Source organism: Chlorocebus sabaeus, chromosome 10 (genome assembly GCF_047675955.1).
Source record: "Chlorocebus sabaeus isolate Y175 chromosome 10, mChlSab1.0.hap1, whole genome shotgun sequence".
NCBI classification, from domain to species: domain Eukaryota; kingdom Metazoa; phylum Chordata; class Mammalia; order Primates; family Cercopithecidae; genus Chlorocebus; species Chlorocebus sabaeus.
Window position 1 is genome coordinate 117,528,548 of NC_132913.1, and position 21,583 is coordinate 117,550,130.

The 21,583-nt window shown below is 42.7% G+C and overlaps 1 protein-coding gene and 1 non-coding gene across 4 annotated transcripts in view; both read left to right on the forward strand.

Annotated features, from left to right (window-relative positions):
* FBXO36 (F-box protein 36) overlaps positions 1 to 21,583 on the forward strand; it is a 97,265-nt gene that overhangs the window by 50,256 nt on the left and 25,426 nt on the right. For all 3 annotated transcript variants that reach the window (XM_007966537.3, XM_007966535.3, XM_007966536.3), the window contains exon 2: positions 6,468 to 6,576. In XM_007966537.3, coding sequence (XP_007964728.3) covers positions 6,468 to 6,576 — 109 coding nt within the window. The remainder of the gene's footprint in view (positions 1 to 6,467; positions 6,577 to 21,583) is intronic.
* LOC119625415 (U6 spliceosomal RNA) lies at positions 2,889 to 2,991 on the forward strand. Its single transcript, XR_005241623.1, has one exon. It is a non-coding gene; the product is annotated as a U6 spliceosomal RNA (small nuclear RNA).

Sequence of the window (21,583 nt, forward strand, 5' to 3'; positions counted from 1 at the left end):
AGGAGTCTTCTCTATGTCGGCTAGCAACTAACCCCCCTTTTGGAACATGTTGTCCAGGCCGCTGAGGTGGGCGCAAGGAACCCTCCATAGCGTCTGAGTTGGGTATCTTTTCATTTCCTGTCTTTAGCTTTTGGAGCCTAATTATCAATGATTGATGTAACTCTTCAAGTTTAATTTGTTCCTCTAGTTGAGCAATTTTTTGTTTTAATTCTTCTTTGGGATCTATTGCTGCCATAACAATGGGCGCAGAAGCCTCATTATGTGTCTTATTATATGGGGGCGGGTATGAAGTAAAGGGAGGCAAATCAGGGTTGTGATATTTAGCCGCCTCTTCCTCTAAATCATCCCAATTTATGTCTGATTGATTAGGCTTATTAATTTCCTCCTCTTTTTGAAGCATCTGTAAAATTGGGTATTTTTTTGGTTTGTTTTCGTGTGGCATTTCTTTATCTGTTACAGAAGGAGACTTGATTTCCTCATGATCACTTTCGAGGGAAATGAGATCCTCCTCCGTATCTTGCGGAGGCTTTGTAAGGTTAGAGCGGGAGCTAACCTTTAAAATATGCTCTGTCTGAGCGACCGCAGCCATGACTTGCGGATCGGCCTCCTTCTTATCTATTAAATCTCTAATGAGGTTCCAATAAGAGAGGGCGGTCACAGGAATTTTTTCTGGCCCAAAAGTATTATAATAGTCCTGAAGACAATCCCCTACTCTACGCCATCTTTTAATATCAATAGTTCCTTCCTGTGGGAACCAAGGGCAAGTGTCTTTTACAAAATCAAAAAATTTAAACAAATCATTACCTTTAACCTTTACTCCTCGTATCTTTAAAGCCTCTTTTAATTGTCCTACATAGATCTGATGTTGGCTTAATTCTTGTCCCATTTCGGACGCGTCACTTACCTTCGATTCTGACGCGGCAGGTTCCTGCGGTGATCGGAAGAGTTCACTTTCTTTTGTCTTCGTTAGCGGTCGACCGTCCTTTGGCGTCCTCTTCCTCATGGAGTCCCTCGTTTCCAGGTCCCTGTTCGGGCACCACGTATCCCGGCCCGCGGGATCGTCGAAGCAGGCCCTGGAGGAGGGAGTGGGAATTTGGGGAACAAGAGACACGAGAAATGGAGACAAGACAGTGCTCTGATCAAGTCTCGTTTAATGGCAGTAATGCAGTGCCTTATATACACTTGGAGAGGAAGGGGTTGGGCCAAGGCGGAAATGATCTCATTTCAGAGGGCGCGGCCAGGCAGGTTTCGGTTTCAACGGTTGGTCGTCATGTTGCGCCTGCGCTAGGAAGTAACCATTTTGCTACGAAGTAACAATTTTCGCGCGCGCGGGAAAGATGGGTGAAGAAGAAGCAGGAAGAGCGCCATCTTGTGCGAGGTATTTAATACAGGGAAAAGACAAATCTGGGAAGGAGGTGAGAGGTGGAAATGAATAGAGCTCAGGCATCTAATCGTCAATAATTACTCGCTATGGCCGGGGCGCGCAGCTCCGGACAGACATGAGCCACTGCACCTGGCCCAAGTAGCCAATTCTTTTTTTTTTTTTTCAGACAAAGTCTTGCTCTTGTCCCCCAGGCTGGAGTGCAATGACGCAACCTCCGCCTCCTGGGTTCAAGCGATTCTCCTGCCTCAGCCTCCCAAGTAGCTGGGATTACAGGCTCCTGCCACCACACCCGGATAATTTTTGTATTTTTAGAAGAGACGGGGTTTCACCATATTGGACAGGCCGGTCTCAAACTCCTGACCTCAGGTGATCTGCCCGCCTCAGCCTCCCAAAATGCTGGGATTACAGGCATGAACCACCGCGTCCGGCCTACCAAGTACCCAATTCTTAACAATTACTAGTAATTAGGAAAATCAAATACCATTTCCAACTGAAAGCTGAAATTATTATTTTTGAAGATTATGATTAGGAAAATAGATCTCGATGAAGTATATGTATGATTGAACACTATTAGACAGTTGATAAAAAAATATGTTTCTGACCTCCTAGCTTTTGGGACTGAATTTATTACTATAAATATGAAGGACTGACCAGTAAGTGACCAGCAAGTGAACAAAGGGAGAGAGGAGGAGGGAAGACCTACGCCTATGGATCATACACTCTGTTTGGCATTGTGCGGGGCACTTTGGATATTCTCTCATGTCATCCCACCAAAATTCAGTGGGATGAGTATCATCCCACTGCCTCGGCCTCCCAAAGTGGTTACAGGTGTGAGCCACCATGCCCGGCTGGATTCTGATTTTTTATTATCATAATTCAGCTATGACAACCATCCTTATTAAAAAATATTGTGGCTGGGCATGGTGTCTCATGCCTGTAATTCCAGCACTTTGGGAGGGTTAGGCAGGAGGATCTTGAGGTCAGGAGTTTAAGACCAGCCTGGCCAACATGGTGAGACCCCATTCTACTAAAAATACAAAAATTAGGCAGGCATGGTGGCATGCACCTGTAATCCCAGCTACTCAGGAGGCTGAGGTAGGAGAATAACTTGAACCCAGGAGGTAGAGGTTGCAGTGAGCCAAGATCCTGCCACTGCACTCCAGCCTGGGACAGAGCAAGACTCCATCTCAAAAAAAAATTTTATATATATATATATATATATATATATATATATATAATGTGTGTGTGTGTGTGTGTGTGTGTATGTGTGTGTATAGTGTAGCTCATCAATAAATTCCTTAGGAAAACTCTTGCAAGTTGGATGTCTGGGTCAAAGGGCATGGATACCTGAATGGTTTATGATAGGTATTGCCAAACCAGTTGACACTCCTCTCAACGATTTTTTTAAAGCGCTTCCATTTTTCCCTGTCCTCACCAATATAGGGTTTTATCACTTAAAAAATTACCAATTTGAGAAAAAATAAGTGTTAGAAAATATTATTGTGTTCGCTTTGGCAGCACACACTAAAACTAGAACTATACAGGGAAGATTAGAACGGCCCCTGCGCAAGGATGACATGGAAATTCATGGAGTGTTACATATTTTTTTAAAATGTCTTAGCTGGGCATGGTGGCTCACGCCTGTAATCCCAGCACTTTGGGAGGCCGAGGCGGGCGGATCGCGAGGTCAGGGAGGTCAGGAGATGGAGACCATCCTGGCTAACGTGGTGAAACCCCATCTCTACTAAAAATACAAAAAATTAGCTGAGCATGAGGGCGCCTGTAGTCCCAGCTACTCAGGAGGCTGAGGCAGGAGAATGGCGTGAACCCAGAATGCGGAGCTTGCAGTGAGCCGGGATCAGGCCACAGTACTCCAGCCTGGGTGACAGAGTGAGACTCCATCTCGAAAAAAAAAAAAAAAAGTCTTTAAAATTTTAGGCCAGGCACAGTGGCTCACGCCTGTAATACCACTTTGGGAGGCCGAAGCGGGCGGATCACGAGGTCAGGAGTTCGACACCAACCTTGCCAATAGGGTGAAACCTCGTCTCTACTAAAAATACAGAAATTAGCCGGGTGCAGTGGCGGGTGCCTATAATTCCAGCTACTCAGGACGCTGAGGCAGGAGAATTGCTTGAACCCGGGAGGTGGAGGGTACAGTAAGCCAAGATCACGCTACTGCACTCCAGCCTAGGGACAGAGCAAGACTCCATCTCAAAAAACAAACAAAAACAAAGTCTTTAAAACTTTACATGTATCTATTAGGCTGGGCACAGTGGCTCATGGCTATAATCCCAGCACATTGGGAGGCTGAGGTGGGCAGATCACTTGAGCCCAGGAGTTTGAGACCAGCCTGGGCAACATGGTGAAACCCCATCACTACCCAAAAAATACAAAAATTAGCTTGGGGTGGTGGTACGCGCCTGTGGTCCCAGCTACTCAGGAGGCTGAGTTGAGAGGATCACGTGAGTCCAGGAAGTCGAGGCTGCAGTGAGCTGGGGTCATACCACTACACTCCAGCCTGGGTGACAGAACAAGACCCTGTTTTTTTAAAAAAAGGAAGAAAAAAATAGCTATTAATTCTGTTTTAATAAGTGCAATACATGGAACATAATTGAATCTTGCAGCTAAGTTGTGATTGTGAACATTAGTTTTCTGTGTACTGCTCTGTAGTCTGATGAGTTGTAGTGTGAAGGTTGTACATAAAAAAAAGCATCAGGCCTCCAAAGGAACTCTTGTGTTTATGAGTTAGCAGTGAGGAGACTTGGATTCTGGTCCTAGCTAGCCGTGTTTCCTTAAGCAAGTGTTATATTCTCAGCAATTTACTTTAAATACCTCGGAGGGGCCAGTGGGAAGCCTATCTGTGTGTGCAACTTAACTTGAATATGTGCCATGGAGCGTCCCTCCAGTGGCCACTGTGACAAGCACTGCAAATGTTGCCTTCTAAATCAGTACCAGAGGTTCATTAGTTAGTATAAGGAATGTCAAAATAATTTTTCCTTGATGAAATGAATGGTATGCAAGATATGAGGCCAACAGATTGTACAGGCATCTCTCTGCCTTTTTATGAACAAGTTAAGAAGCAAGCCCAGCAATGTAACATTTCTGGAGCGGTGCCCTGGGCTCGATCTCCGTTTGTTCTGGAATCCCCCACTCAACCAAGAATTTTGTTGCTTGATCTGGCTGGAAGGATCACTGACTGTCATTATAACATAGGGGCCTTGCCTATTAATATTAAATAATGTTTAATGGAAAGGAATATTGCAGTGCAGAGAGATTGTCCAGGCCTGTGTTGCTGTAAAATGCATGCCATTTCTACTGCAGTGCTTGATACCCCTCTGTTGTGAACTGAATTGTGTTCCTGTCAAATTCTAATGTTGAAGCTGTAGCTCCCCATGTGACTATATTTCCCATCTTTCTCCTCCTAGCCTTCATTCAAATGTGGACATAATTTGGTCTGTTTCTCAAATTGGTGGAAGTTTTGTCATCTTAATTACCTACCCAGCTCCATTACAGGTTTAAAAACATAAGATATGTTTCAAGAGGCTTCTCATCAGGCCTATTAGTTGACACTGCCATGAAATCAACACAGCCTTTAAGTGTGGTCCATAACCATGGAAATGAAGTTTGCTTCAGATTAACCAAAATTCTCAGAGAAGACAAATGCGCTATCAGCAGATCCATTACCAAGAAGTGTCCTGTGTAATGACACTTTTTCATGCATCAAACTAAGCGTACTGATGTTTTCCTCATCTCTGTCCATGTAGCTTTGCTTTCTGTGGGAAAATTATCCACTCATCTTGTCTGCCCTGTAGACGGGGAAGGAAGGAGGAGAACTGAGCAATTTCTTTGGAATTAGCTCCCCAAATTATGGAATGTTTATTCTCAGACATCTTCCAGAAACAGATAACCATTTGGCTCTGGGTGATTTTAATATCAATTGACCTGATGGAATTTTTGTTTGTTTGTTTGTTTGTTTGTTTTTGAGACAGGGTCTTACTCTGTCACACTGGCTGGAATACAGTGGTGCGATCTCAGCTCACTGCAGCCTCAACCTCCCCGGCTCAGGGGATCCTCAGCCTCACAAGTAGTGGGGACTACAGAGCACACCACAATGCCCAGCTCATTTTAAAATTTTTTTGTAGAGACGGGGTCTCATTATGTTGCCCAGGCTGATCTAGAACTCCCGGGCTCAAGCAATTCTCCCACCTCAACCTCCCAAAGTATTGGGATTACAGATGTCAGCCACTATGCCCAGCCTTTGACCTAATCTTTTTTATTTTATTTTATTATTTTATTTTATTTTATTTTATTTTATTTTTATTTTATTTTATTTTTGGCGGGAAGGATGGGCAGGGGATGGAGTTTGGCTCTTGTTACCCAGGCTGGAGTGCAGTGGCGCAATCTTGGCTCACTGCAACCTCTGCCTCCAGGGTTCAAGTAATTCTCCTGCCTCAGCCTCCCAAGTAGCACAAGTGATCCACCCACCTCAGCCTCCCAAAGTTCTGGGATTACAGGTGTGAGCCACTGTGCCCAGCCAACCTGATGGATTTTTTTTTTCTTTTTTTTGAAGACAGAGTCTCACTCTGTCGTGCAAGCTGGAGTGCAGTGGCACAATCTTGGCTCACTGCAAACTCTACCTCCCGGATTCACGCCATTCTCCTGCCACAGCCTCCCAAGTAGCTGGGACTACAGGCGCCCGCCACCATGCCCAGCTAATTTTTTTTTATTTTTAGTAGAGACGGGGTTTCACCATGTTAGCCAGGATGGTCTCGATCTCCTGACCTCGTGATCCTCCTCCCTCGGCCTCCCAAAGTGCTGGGATTACAGGCGTGAGCCACCGCGCCCAGCCCGACCTGATCAATTTTAAAGATTCCTTCCAGCACTATGGTTTTGTGATTTTAATCTCTAAGGAAAATGTTTTTTGATGCCCAGAGCTTACTTCTAATTTGATATGATGCCAGACTGCAAAGTTATAGTGAATGTTGGACACATAGCCTTATTTGAATTTTCAAAACCCCAAACTTAATGTAACTGTTAGTATTGAAATCAATTTTAATTCATATCACCTTGTATTTAATTATAGGTAATCTTTAGATGGTGGAAGATCTCTCTAAGGAGTGAGTATCGATCAACAAAACCTGGAGAAGCAAAAGAAATCCATGAAGACTTCCTAGATAATTTACATCTTCAGAGTAAGAAAGGGAACATATTATGTACCGCTGTTAAGTTCTCATTAATTAGTGGTAGATTTTGTCAAAGAAGTTTCAAATATATTATCACTTGAAATATTGATATGCAATTATGTACTTAGATATACAATGTTAGATTCTTAAAAACCAGAAAACTGTTATTTTTTTCTCTTGGAAAAAAATCTTAGCGTTTAAGAGCCTAGGTTTGGCCGGGCACGGTGGCTCACACCTGTAATTCCAACGCTTTGGGAGGCCGAGGCAGGTAGATCATGAGGTCAGGAGTTCAAGACCATCCTGGCCAAGAGGGTGAAACCTTGTCTTTACTAAAAATGCAAAAATTAGCCAGGCATGGTGGCACATACCTCTTATCCTAGCTACTCGGGAGGCTGAGGCAGGAGAATTGCTTGAACCCAGGAGGCAGAGGTTGCAGTGAGCTGAGATCACACCATTGCACTCTAGCCTCGGCAACAAGAGCAAAACTCTGTCTTAAAAAAAAAAAAAAAAAAAAAAAAAAAAAAAATTCCTTGGTTAACATGTGGACTCCATTAATGAAGTTAAAATCAAGTAAATATAGTTTTATGCTTTAATATTATGAATTGGGCAGTGGCAACCAACCAAGTGGTTTGGGCGTCACTGGGAAGCGCTTAAGGGGAAAACTTTTATATGGTGTTTTCTGCAGGAAAACAAAGTATTTGATTGGTTAGAGTGGAAATTCCCTGGTTAGAGGTTAGTTGGCAGTTTCTGACTGGTAAAGTCTCTAGTTAGAGGTTAGTTGGCGGTTTCTGATTGGGTCAGCAGAAATTTCCTTTTCCTATGCTACAACCATCCATATTTTAAAAACATTTTTTTAATTAAAAAAATTTTTTTTGTAGAGCCAGGGTCTCACTATGTTACTCAGGCTGTTCTTGAACTCCTGGCCTCTAGTGATCCTCCCACCTCAGCCTCCCAAAGTGCTGGATTACAGGCGTGAGCCACTGCACCTGGCCCAACCATCTGTTCTGAGTTGGGTTTCAGTTTGCTTACACAAGAACTCAGGACACTGGCAACATCTAAGCCCGATTGCTTCCCAATTAATTATTTTAACACTTCTCAATATGAAAAATTCAAACATAAAAAGCAGACAATTTTTTTTGAGGGGGGGACGGAGTTTTGCTCTTGTTGCCCAGGCTGGAGTGCGGTGTCATGATTTCGGTTCACTGCAACTTCTGCCTCCCAGGTTCAAGTGATTCTTCTGCCTCAGCCTCCCGAGTAGCTGGGATTATAGGCATTTGCCACCACACCTGGCTAATTTTGTATTTTTAGTATAGATGGGGTTTCGTCATGTGGGCCAGGCTGGTCTCGAACTCCTGACCTCAGGTGATCCATCTGCCCCGGCCTCCCAAAGTGCTGGGATTACAGGTGTGAGCTACTATGCCTGGCCAGAATGGTTTTTAACTAACTCCCATGTACTCATAACCCAACTTCAGCAATACTCAAAATGTGACCCAGACCTGTAGATGAAACCCACTGTTCCCCCTGGACTATTGTGAAGCAAATCCCAGTTGTTATGTTATTTAATCTTCATCTACTTTAGAATGTGTCTCTCAAGGGACTCTCTTCAACTAAACTCTTTAATAATTACTCCTTAAAAATAAAAATTTGCCAGGTGCAGTGTTCATGCCTTGGGAAGGATTACTTGAGCCCAGGAGTTCAAGATCAGCCTTGGCAACAGAGTGAGACCTAGTCTCCACAAACAAACAAACAAACAAAAATTTAATTAGCTAGGTATGGTGACACGTGCCTGTAGTCCCAGCTAATCAGGAGGCTGAGGTGGGAGGATTGCTTGAACCCAGGTGGTTGAGGCTCCAGTGAGCCCTGATCATGCCACTGCACTCCAGCCTGGGCAACAGAGCAAGAATGTCTCAAAAATAATAATGATAGCTGGACACGTTGGCTCATACCTGTAATCCCAGCACTTCGGAAGGCCAAGGTGGGCGGATCACCTGAAGTCAGGAGTTCAAGACCAGCCTGGTCAAGATGGTGAAACTCCGTCTCTACTAAAAATACAAAAAATTAGCTATGCGTGGTTGTGGGTGTCTGTAATCCTAGCTACTCAGGAGGCTGAGGCAGGAGAATTGCTTGAACCTGGGAGGCAGAGGTTGCAGTGAGCCAAGATCACGCCATTGCACTCCAGCCTGGGCAACAAGAGTGAAACTCCATCTCAAAAAAAATTAATAATAATAGTAATATTTTAAAACTAGAAGACACCTTAGAGATTCTTATTAGTTATAGTTAACAATGTTATTTATATTAATATCAAGTTAATATTTGCTCATTTTGTTATAATATCCTTGTGAAATAAATATTATTGCCATGAGATTCAGAAAGGAGGATCTTACAGCTAAATACTGACGTTGCCAGGACTAAGCATTGAAACTCAAAAAAAATCAAGCATATTAATCTCATTTAGAAGGCAAACTCTGAGTGGATCTTTGATAATCAACACTCTTTAAAAAATTCCATTATTTAGGCTGAGCACAGTGGCTCATGCCTGTAATCCCACCACTTTGGGAGGCCGAGGTGGGTGGATCACCTGAGGTCAGGAGTTTGAGACCAGCCTGGCCAACATGGTGAAACCCCATCTCTACTAAAAATACAAAAATTAGCCGGGCATGGGGGTGGGCGCCTGTAATCCCTGCTGCTCGAGAGGCTGAGGATCGCTTGAACCTGGGAGGTGGAGGTTGAAGTGAGCAGAGATCATACCACTGCATTCCAGCCTGGGCAACAGAGTGAGACTCTGTCTCAAAAAAAAAAAAAAAAAAAAAAAAAAAAAATTCCATTATTTAACAATAATAGTATGTGATAGGCCAGGTGTGGTGGTTCACACTTGTCATTCTAGTACGTTGGGAGGCTGAAGTGGGAGGATTTCTTGAGCCCAGGAGTTCAAGACCAGCCTGGGCAACATGGCAAGACCCTATATAAATATATAAAGAGTATGTGTATAATATGTATGTGATAGTTTTATTTTTTGTGTGTGTGTGTGTATATATATGTATATATTGTGTGTATATATATGTATGTGATAGTTTTATTTTTTATATGTGTGTGTGTGTATATATATGTATATATGTGATAGTTTGTTGTTGTTTTTTGTTTTGTTTAGAGAGGCAAGGTTTTGTTTTGCTTTCTTAAATAGTCAAAAGTTGGGCTGGGTGCAGTGGCTCATAGCTATAATCCCAGCACTTTGGGAGGTGGAAGCAGGGGGATCACCTGAGGTCAGGTGTTCGAGACCAGCTTGGCCAACATGGTGAAACCTTGTCTCTACTAAAAGTACAAAAATTAGCCGGGTGTGGTTATGCAAGCCGGTGATCCCAGCTACTTGGGAAGCTGAGGCAGGAGAATCACTTGAACCTGGGAGGCGAAGTTAAAAAAAAAAAGTCTGCTGGATTGAGTGGTTCACTGGCTTACTGTCTGTGTGCAATATCATTAACTCCTTTATGGCAAATATTTATAAAATTCATTGTTGGCTTAAGAACAACCATGTTGTCAAAGAAAAAGAGAAGAAAATGTGACTGAGATTAGAAGAAAAAGAAAAGAACAATCATATTGGCGGAAGGCTATTTACTTTTGATTGAATTTCAATCAGTCCGGGCATGCCTAACTTCTTTAATTGTGGACCAGACATGTTTCTATGCGGATCACTATAAAGTAAACTTCCATAAAACACATTTCATTTTCATTTTCAAGTTAAGATCCGTTTTTTTGTTTTTTTGTTTTTTGAGACAGTCTTTCTCTGTTGCCCAGGCTGGCGTGCAGTGGCATGATCTCAGCTTACTGCAACCACCACCTCCCAAGTTCAAGCAGTTCTCATGCCTCAGCGCCCCCACTTCCTGCCCCTGAATAGCTGGGACTACAGGCGCACACCACCACACCTGGCTAGTTTTTGTATTTTTAGTAGAGATGAGGTTTCACCATGTTGGCCAGACTGGTCTCGAACTCCTGGCCTCAAGTGATCTGGCTGCCTCGGCCTCCAAAGTGCCGGGGTTTATAGGCGTGAGCCACAGTGCCCTGCCTCCATTTTATTTTCTAACTACTGTAGGACCTTCTGCAGAGCTATATGTCTAGTGAATGCTGCATTGTTCCTTGAGACCATGTGATTTTCTGATTGTCTTCCACAAAAACCTGGAGATGGGGATTTGGGCCAGAGATTGGAGTCAAAAGCCTTCCACTGCCTTCTGAGTGCTGGCTTACCTGCAGACCTCACCAGTCTCTTGCCTGTTCCAGGCATCTTCCAAGCCCTGCCCTTGATAAGATATTGGGGGAAGGGGTCAAGCTCCTGTTAAGATACTGGGGGAGGGGGTTCACTTCAGGATAACTACTTGAGGGGTACTGATATTGGAAGAGAAAAGGCAATATAGCAAAGATTTTATGAGTCTGACAGCAGGCCTGCCTCCCTGCTGGCTCTGTTCCTGCTGGACAGCAGGAGAGTTGAGGGATTCAGCCAAGGCATGTACCAACCAGGCTTTTTAAATGGTAGTTTACAGAGCTGCAGTCTCAGGGCTGCCAGGTGGTTTCCTGCCAGCAGCAGCACTGTGATACCAAATTAAATCAGCCCGGCAAGTTCAAAGGCTCCTATATCTCTGAGGGGAAAACTCCAAACCATGCTGTTGTTAGTCTCTCTATACCCACTTCTTAGAGAATCCTTCAGGAAGTCCTCTGTTTCTAGAGGAAGGAGGAGGGTTCATGGTAGCACAGACTGGGGCTCAGTAAGCTGGGGTTGAAATCTCTGTCCTGCCACCAGCCTGCTGTGTGACCACAGCTGATTGCTCCCCACTCTGTGAGTCAGTTTCCTCATACTTAACTGGAGATAATGGTTATTCCATGTGGCCATGGTGAGCATTCAATGGCCTGATACAAAGTCAGACGCAGTGGCTCACGCCTGTAATCCCAACTACTTGGGAGGCTGAAGTGAGAGGATCACTAGAGGCCAGAAGTTTGAGACCAGCCTGGGCAACACAGTGAGACCGCCCACCAACCGTCTCTGAAAAAAACTGTAACAAAATGGAAAGCAAGACAAAATAACCTGATTCATGAACAGTTTTTTTTTTTTTTTTTTTTTTTTGAGACAGGGTCTTACTCTGTTGCCTAGGCTGGAGTGCAGTAGCATGATCACGCTCACTGCAACTTTCACCTCCCAGGCTTAAGCGGATCACTTGAAGCCAGGAGTTCGAGACCAGCCTGGCAAACATGGCAAAACCCTGTCTCTACAAAAAATACAAAAGTTGGCGGGGCGTGGTGGTGCCTGCCTGCCCAGTTACTCAGGAGGCTGAGGTGGAAGGATCACCTGAGCCTCGGAGGTTGAGGCTGTAGTGCACTGTGATTGTGCTACTACACTCCAACCTGGGTGACAGAATGAGACCCTGTCTCAAAAAAAAAAAAAAAGAAAAAAGAAAAAATTTTCCCAGCATGTCCTTATGGTTTGCTGTTATATTAGTCTGTTCTCACATTGCTATAGGGAAATACCTGAGAATGGATAATTTATAAAGAAAGGAGGTTTAATTGGCTCATGGTTTTGCAGGCTGTGCAGAAAGCACAGCAGCTTGTTTTTGGGGAGGCCTCAGGAAGCTTCCAATCATGGTGGAAGGCAAAGGGGGAGCAGGTGTCTTACACAGCAGGAGCAAGAGAAGTGATGGGGTGCGGGGTCACACATTTTTTTTCTTTTTTTCTTTTTTGAGAGACCTAGCCTCACTCTGTCACCTAGGCTGGAGTGCAGTGGGACCGTCCTGGCTCACTGCAGTTCCCACCTCCCAGGCTCAAGTGATCTTCCCACCTTAGCCTCCCAAGTAGTCAGGACTTACAGGCATGTGCCACCACAATAATTTTTTTGTATTTTTTGTAGAGATGGGGTTTCGCCCTGTTGTCCAGGCTGCTCTCAAACTCCTGAGCTCAAGCGATCTGCCTGCCTTGGCCTCCGATAGTGCTGGGATTACATGCGTGGGCCACTGTGCCCAGCCTCCTTCCTCTTATCTGCAAAGCCAACAATGGCGGGTCTTGTCTTTCTCACGAGGCATCACTCTGACCTTGCCTCCGTGGTCGTGTCTCCTTCCCTGACTCTGACTCTCCTGCCTTTGTCTTTCCCTTATAAGGAACTTTGTAATGACATTAGACTCTCCAGGTAATCCAGGATTGTCTCCCATCTCAAGATCCTTAATTTGGCCAGGCACGGTGGCTCACACCGGTAATCCTAGCACTTTGGGAGGCTGCGGCAGGTGGATCACTTGAGGTTAGGAGTTTGAGACCAGCCTGGCCAACATGGTGAAACTTCATCTCTACTAAAAATACAAAATGTAGCCAGGCATGGTGGTGAGCACCTATAATCCCAGCTACTTGGGAGGCTGAGGCAGGAGAATCGCTTGAACCTGGGAGGCAGAAGTTGCAGTGACCGGCGACAGAGCAAGAGCTTGTCTCATAAAAAACAAAAAAGGATTCTTAATTTAATCACATCTGCATAGTTACTTTTGCCATGTGAAATCCCATATTCATAGGGTCTGGAGATTAGGACATGGACATCTTTGGGGATGGGCATTATTCTGTCTACCACTGTGATTTATGTTACTAAATTGCAAAATTAAAACCTTGTTGAATTTTTTTTTCCAGATTTGCATTTTTATTTTATTTATTTTTGAGACAGGATCTCACTCTGTTGCCCAGGCTGGAGTGCAGTAGTGCAATCACAGCTCACTTCTGCCTCCATCTCCTGGGCTCAAACAATCCTCGCACTGGGTGGGGTGGCTCACGCCTGTAATCCCAGCACTTTGGGAGGCTGGGGCAGATGGATCACCTGTGGCCGGGAGTTCAAGACCAGCCTGACCAACATGGAGAAACCCCATCTCTACTAAAAATACAAAATTAGCCGGGTATGGTGGCACACGCCTGTAATCCCAGCTACTCAGGAGGCTGAGGCAGGAGAATCGCTTGAACCCTGGAGGCAGAGGTTCCAGTGAGCCAAGATCGTGTCATTGCATTCCAGCCTGGGCAACAAGAGCGAAACTCTGTCTCAAAAAAAATAAAAAACCAAAAAACAAAAAACAATCCTCCCACCTCAGCCTCCTGAGTAGCTGGGACTGCAGGTGCACACCACCATGCCCGCCAATTTAAATTTTTTTTGTTGTTTTTTAGTAGAGATGAGGTCTTGCTGTGTTGCCCAGGCTAGTCTCAAATTCCTGAGCTCAAGCAATCCTCCCTGCCTTGGCATCCCAAAGTGCTGGGATTACAGGTATGAGCCACCCAGCCTGGCCCAGGTTTGCATTTTTAAGAGTCAAAACTGTCATGTTTATTATTTTAAACATTATTCTTAACACTACCAAGTATAGAGAACTGTTAGCATGTGAATAAGAGTGTTGCTTGATACAGACCACTTCCATTCAAATCCTGGCCCTAAACCCACTAGGTATGTGACCTTAACCAAATATTTAATCTTCCTAGGTCTTATTTCCCTCAACTGCCGATAATGGGAATAATAATGGCATCTATCTCACAGGAACCTTATGAGGACTAATTGAATGGAGTGCTTAGAATTTGCCTGGCACATAATAAGTACTCAAAAAATTCTAGCTGTTGGAGTTTTTAATATTTAAAAAGTGAAAATTATTTATCTCCTCCAAGCTCCATTCCCCAGAGACAACTATTCCAAATAGTTTCATTTGTATTTGAATTCTTTCTGTTTGAATAGCGTATATGTTTATAAAAATTAAATCAGGCCGGGTATGGTGGCTCACGCCTGTAATCCCAACACTTTGGGAGGCTGAGGCAAGCGGATCACAAGGTCAAGAGATGGAGACCATCCTGGCCAACATGGTGAAAGCCCGTCTCTACTAAAAATACAAAAATCAGCTGGGCGTGGTAGCGGGTTCCTGTGGTCCCAGCTACTCAGGAGGCTGAGGCAGGAGAATCACTTGAACCCGGGAGGTGGAGGTTGCAGTCAGCCGAGGTCATGCCACTGCACTCCAGCCTGGCAACGGAGCGAGACTCCATCTCAAAAAAAAAAAAAAAAAAATCAAATCAATTTTGTCTTTAGATTTTTAACTTGTTTTTGCTCTTCATATACTGTGATTATTTTTCTGTTAGTGTACGTAAAGTCCCCTGTTCTTTTGCAAGGATGTATGGTATTCTGTGGGTACAAATACACAGTCCTCAATTGATGGGCATTTTCGGATGGTTTCCAGGTTTTGCTGTTCTCACTGAGGCCTTTAGGTACATGCTGGGACATCTCTTATCTGCACACTTACATGAGAATGTCAGTAACATGGATTCCTACAGGTGGAATTGCTATATCCAAAGATATATACCTTATAAATTTTGATAGATTTTATTTGAGGGGTGCATTCTTGAAAATCTTGCAAAATTCAAGGTTAACGTGAAACAAGGATGGTCTTTCTGTGAACTGGCTCATGTGGCACTGCCACGGGATGCAGCACAAATGCCATTTGCAACACATTTGACCTTAATAATGATGCCAACTTTATAATTATGCTACTCTTGAAATAATTTTAAGTTGTATGATTTATATTATTTTAACATTTGCACCTAAAATGAGACTTCATTAATATTTTGATGTCACAATATTTCAATTTAGAGTAATTTAAAATGTATGGAAAATGCTAGTTACTTTCTTATCCTTACAAATTGCCCTCCAAAACACTGCTGTGTTAATTATACTCCATCCAACAGGAAGTAGGTGTTTTCTTACCCCTTTTGCCATCATGCCTTGTTCCATAATCCATTTTCTTTAGGTTTTTTTTTTTAGACTTATACGTGAGCCTTTAACTTGGGCCTTCATTTTCTCATTCCTAACTAACACCTCTTACAGCACTCCTCCCCTCCTTGCTGCCCTCTCTGATCGGCTGCCCTTGTCTTCAGCCTTGGTCTCTGGCTTCTGGACACCTTGGGTTGGGTTCTGCAAGTGAGGGTGAGGTGGGAGAGTACAGGAGGTAGGAGTGTGGAAGGCTGGCTCTGGGCTGCAGAGCAGAGAAGGCAAATCCAAATAAAATCTTACATTTTGTCATTTATTGTTAACTGATTTTTTAAGATTAAAAATTGAATTAATGCACATAGTAAAACAAAAGTTAAATCAGTTTGGAAAGTTTTAGGCTAAGCACTGTGGCTCATGCCTGTAATCCCAGCACTTTGGGAGGGAAAGGTGGGAGGACTGCCTGAGCCCAGAAGTTCGAGACCAGGCTGGGCAACATAGTGAGACACTGTCTATACAAAAAATAAAAAACTTAGCTGGGCATGGTGGCATATGCCTGTAGTCCCAGCTACTTGGGAGTCTGAGGTGGGAGGATGGCTTGAGGTAGGAAGTCAAAGCTGCAGCTAGCCATGATTGTGCCACTACACTCCAGGCTGGAGAACAGAATGAGACCCTGTCTCAAAAATAAATAAATAAATAAATAATAGTGGGGGCGCGGTGGCTCAAGCCTGTAATCCCAGCACTTTGGGAGGCCGAGACAGGCGGATCACGAGGTCAGGAGATCGAGACCATCCTGGCTAACACAGTGAAACCCCGTCTCTACTAAAAAAAACTAGCCAGACGAGGTGGCGGGCACCTGTAGTCCCAGCTACTCGGGAGGCTGAGGCAGGAGAATGGCGTAAACCCGGGAGGCGGAGCTTGCAGGTGAGCTGAGATCCGGCCACTGCACTCCAGCCTGGGCGACGGAGCGAGACTCCGTCTCAACAACAATAATAAATAAATAAATTAATTAATTAATTAAAAATAAAAGGTTTTAGCATGAAAATAAGTCTATCTCTGACCCTGTGTTTCTAGTTCCAGTGACAACCATCATTGGGAGTTTCTGTTATATCCTTATAAACATGGTTTATGCATAAACACAAAAAGGACTGGGCACGGTAGCTCACATCTATAATCTAAGGACTTTGGGAGGCTGAGGCTGGAGGATCACTTGAGCCCAAGCAGTTCACAACCAACCTGGGCAATGTGATGAAATCCTGTCTGTATGAAAATTACAAAACTTAACTGGCTGTGGATTCGCATTCACCTGTGGTCCCATCTACTGGGGAGGCTGAAGTGGGAGGGTCACTTGTATACAAGAGGTCACGGCTGCAGTGAGCTGTGATTGTGCCACTACACTCCAGTATGGGCGAGAGAGTGAGACCCTATCTTAAAATAAACAAACAAACAAATAAATAAATAAAACGTAAAAAGAAGAATTCCCTTTTTTTTTTGAGACAGAGTCTCCCTCTGTAGCCCAGGCTGGAGTGCAGTGGTGCAATCTCGGCTCACCACAGCTTCCACCTCCTGGGTTCAAGTGATTCTCCTGCTTCAGCCTCCCTCGTAGCTGGGACTACAGGCACCCACCCACCATGCCCAGCTAATTTTTGTATTTTTAGTAGAGATGGGGTTTCACCATGTTGGCCAGGCTGATCTTGAACTCCTGACCTCAAGTGATCTGCCCACCTCAGCCTCCCAGAATGCTGGGATTATAGGTGTGAGCCACCGCACCCGGCCAAAAAGAAGAATCTTATGCATTGTATCCTGTAGCTTGCTCTTTACAAGTTTTCAAATTCAGAAATATTTTAAACCTACAGAAAAGAACATTACAGAGACTCTGGCTGGGCACAGTGGCTCCCACCTGTAATCATGTAGTGATCATGGCTCACTACAGCCTCAACCTCCTGGGCTTAAGTGATCCTCCTGCCTCAGCTTCTGGACTAGCTGGGACTACAGGTGTGCACCACCTCACCTGGATAATTTTGTAGAGACAGGGTCTCACTGTGGTGTCCAGGCTGGTCTTGGGACTTATCTCTAACTCCTGGCCTCAAGCAATTCCTCCCACTTTGGCCTCTCAAAGTGCTGGGATTATAGACATAAGCCACTGCACCTGGCCTAAATCATTGTTTAGAGCCATTTTTTCTCCTCTAAATTTTCTTTAACTGCGCTTTACCTACATTGGACAAGTTTTGATAACTTGTGTCTTTATTCTCATTCATTTTCATCCAGTTAAAACATTTTTTAATTTCCATTTTGATGTCTTCTTTGACCCTTAATTACTTAGAAATATATTATTTAATTTACAGGTAGTTGGGGATTTTGTAGATACTTTTTTTGTTCTTAATTTTTAGCTAAATTACATGTGGTCAGGGAATCTACTCCAAACAGTTTTAATTTTTTCAATAATTTCAACTTTGTGTCATACTTTCTCAGGGGTATATTTATCTTTTTCTTATCATCCCAGTTTTAGTATAAATCCTGCTAAATGCTGCTGACAAAAGCACCATATAATAACTTTTTTTTTTTAAATAGAATTTTGCTCTTTTGCCCAAGCTGGAGTGCAGTAGCGCCATCTCCGCTCACTGCAACTTCCACTTCCCAGATTCAAGCGATTCTCCTGCCTCAGCCTCCCAAGTAGCTGGGATTACAGGCACCCGCCATCACGCCTGGCTACATATAATATCTTTTAAAAACAAAAGAAGATTACAAATATATAATCAAATTACCGCTTCCCACCTATCTATTTCTCCTCCATTCCTTTCTATTAACTATTGTAAAGTTGGTTGAAAGATAAATCTTGGTGAGGATATGGAGAAAAGAGAACCCTTGCACACTGTTGGTCGGATGTAAATTAGTACAGCCGTTATGAAAAACAGCATGGAAGTTCCTCAAAAAATAAAAAATAGAACTACTATATGATCCAGCAATCACACTATTAGCCAAAGGAAATCTGTATATACAAGAGATATCTGCACTTCCATATTCATTGCAGCATTATTCACAATAGCCCAGATATGGAATCAACCTGTGTCCATCAACAGATGAATGGATAAAGAGAATGCAATATATATACACAATGGAATACTATCCAGCCTTGCTTTTTAAAAAAGGAAATCCTATCATTTGTGACAACATGGATGAACCTGGGGGGCATTATGCTAAGGAAAATAAGCCAGGCACAGAAAGGCTAACAATGCATGATCTCACTTATGTGTGCAGTCTCTGAAAAAGTCAAACTCATAGAAGTGGAGAGTAGGATAGGAGTTACGTGAGGCGGGGGAGAGAAGGGAGAAATTTAGGAGAGTTGGTCAAAGGATACAACATTTCAGTTAAATGGAAGGAATAAGTTCAAGAGATGTGTTTTTCAACATGGTGACCGTAGTTAATAACAACTTATTGTATTCTTAAAGACCACTGAGTAGATTTTAAGTGTTCTCACCTCAAAAGATGATAAATATGTGAGGTAATACGTATATGTTAATTAGTTCTATCAAGCCATTTCACAATGTATGCGTATTTCAAAACATCATATAAAATGTGTACAGTTTTTGTCAATTAATTGAAAATAAAGTTTGTATCATTTCTAAGCATATTGTATTAGTTATAGTACAAACACATGAATAATATATACAATTTTTATTTTATTTTATTTTTACTATTTTTGTTTAAAATTTTATAGAGATGGTCACGATGGCTCACTCCTGTAATCCCAGCACTTTGGGAGGCCAAGGCAGAAGGATTGCTTGAGCCCAGGAGTTTGAGACCAGCCTAAGCAACATAGCAAGATCTTGTCTCTATAAAAAAAATATATAAATTAGCTGGGCGCGGTGGGTGGTGTATGCCTTTAGTCTCAGCTACTCGGGAAACTGAGGTCAGAGGATTGCTTGAGCCTGGGAGGTCAAGGCTGCAGTGAGCCAAGATTCCACCACAGGACTCCAGCCTAGGCCACAGAGTGAGACCCTGTCTCAAAAAATAAATTAATAAATAAATAAAATTCTATAGAAACAGTATCATGCTGTCCTTTTCAAATTTGCTTTATTTTTTAACATTGTTTTTGAGATTTATCCATATAAGTAGATTTGGTTCTTTCATTTCAATGGCTTGTATTATAATTTCTAATGCCCCTTGCTTTTTTTTTTTGAGACATGGTGTTGCTCTGTCACACAGGCTAGAGTGCGGTGACTTGATCTCAGCTCACTGCAGCTTTGACCTCCCAGGTTCAAGTGATCTTCCCGGCTAGGCCTCCTGAGCAGCTGGGACTACAGGTGTATGCTACCATGCCCAGCTATTTTTTGTAGAGACGGAGTTTTGCCATGTTGCCCAGGCTGGTCTCGAACTCCTGGCCTCTAGTGATCTGCCCCCCTTGGTCTTCCAGAATGCTGGGATTACAGGCATAAGCCACCACACTCGGCCATTTTTGTTATAAGCCATAGTTTTTGCAACTAATTTCCCCTACTGAGGGTAGTTGGTTTCTACTTTTTTGCAGTAAATCTTCATATATTCTCTTCTTCATGTATCTATGTGCGAGTTCCTCTAACCTTTTTATTTGTATTTGTTGATTTGCAGGATATATGTCTCTTCCTCTTTACTGAGTATTGACAGTCTGTTTTCCAAATGAGTTCAATCGGTTTACACTCCCATTAGCATTTTATGAGAGATGCTGTTTCTGTATATTCTCAGCAACATATGGTGTAGTCAGAGATACATATACTTCTATACCAAACTAGGTATGTAAATTCCCTGATTATTAATGAGGTTGAATATCTTATATTTATTGACAATTTGGCTTTTCCCCTCTGAGAATTGCTAATTCATCTTCTTTGCCTATTTTGTGTGTGTGTGTGTATCTGGTTGCTTGTCTTTTTTGGGGTTGATTGTAGAGACTTATTTAGGTACATATTTTGAATACTAATTATTTAATTTGGTTATATGTGCTACAGATATTTCACCAAGTTTTTGACTTAGCTTTTTACCTTGTCTATGTGGCCTTTACGTTACAGTTTACAATTTTAATGCCATCAAATTTGTCAGTTTTTTAGTTTATGGCTTGCACTTTTGTGTTTTGTTTAAGAAATCTTTTTCTACCCTGCTTTCATAAGACTATAGCTCTATTTTTAATTCTCAGGCTGGACATGGTGGTTCATGCCTGTAATCCCAGCACTTTGGGAGGCCAAGGCGGGTGGATCACCTGAGGTCGGGAGTTCGAGACCAGCCTGACCAACATGATGAAACCCCATCTCTACTAAAAATACAAAAAAATTAGCCAGGCATGGTGATGCATGCCTGTAATCCCAGCTACTTGGGAGGCTGAGGCAGGAGAATCACTTGAACCCAGGAGGCAGAGGTTACAGTGAGCTGAGATCATGCCATTGCACTCCAGCCTGTATGACAGAGTGAGCCTCTGTCTCAAAAAAAAAAAAAAAAAATTCTCAAATATTTTATGATTTGTTTCCTACTTTAGGTCTTTGACTTAACTTCATTTTTTGATATGATAGATTGAAACATAGGATTTTTTTTTTTCCTCTCTGTCTGGTCAATGTTTCTAGCATTATCTATAGGACAGTTTAGTAATTCCATACTGTTTTATAATCTTATCTTTTACATATTCCAGGTTCCCATACATGTACCTGTCATTTCCAGGGCTATTTTGTTTCACTGTTTGTCTTGCACCAACACCAACACTATACTGCTTTAATTGCAATCTTTATAGTAAATTTTCTTATCTATTTAGAGGAATTCATTTTCTTCCTCCTCTTACTCTTTTTTTTTTCTCCTCTTATTCTTTACAAAGGCTGTTCTTGACTTTTTCCCTGCATATGAATTTTAAGATCAACTGGTAAAGTCATATAAAAATCCCTGTTGAGATTTTGATTGAAATTGAATTTCTAGATTTCTAAGGGGAGAATTGTCATCCTTCAGTATTGAGTCTTCTCAACATTAGCATATCTCTCTATTCATTTAGGTCTTCTTTTATTTTTCTCCATAAAGTGTTAATGTTTTCTTTATAAAGGTCTTATATATGTTTTCAAATTCTTCCTTGGCTGGACACCATGGCACACGCCTGAAATCCTAGTACTTTGTAAAGTTGAGATCGGAAAATGGCTTGAGGCCAGGAGTTTGAGACCAACCTGGTCAACATAGTGAGATCCCATCTCTTTTAAAAAAGAAAAGAAAGGAGAGAAAAGAATCCTAAATTATTCCTAGTCACCTTATAATTTTTTTGTGCTAATAGTATGTTTTTAA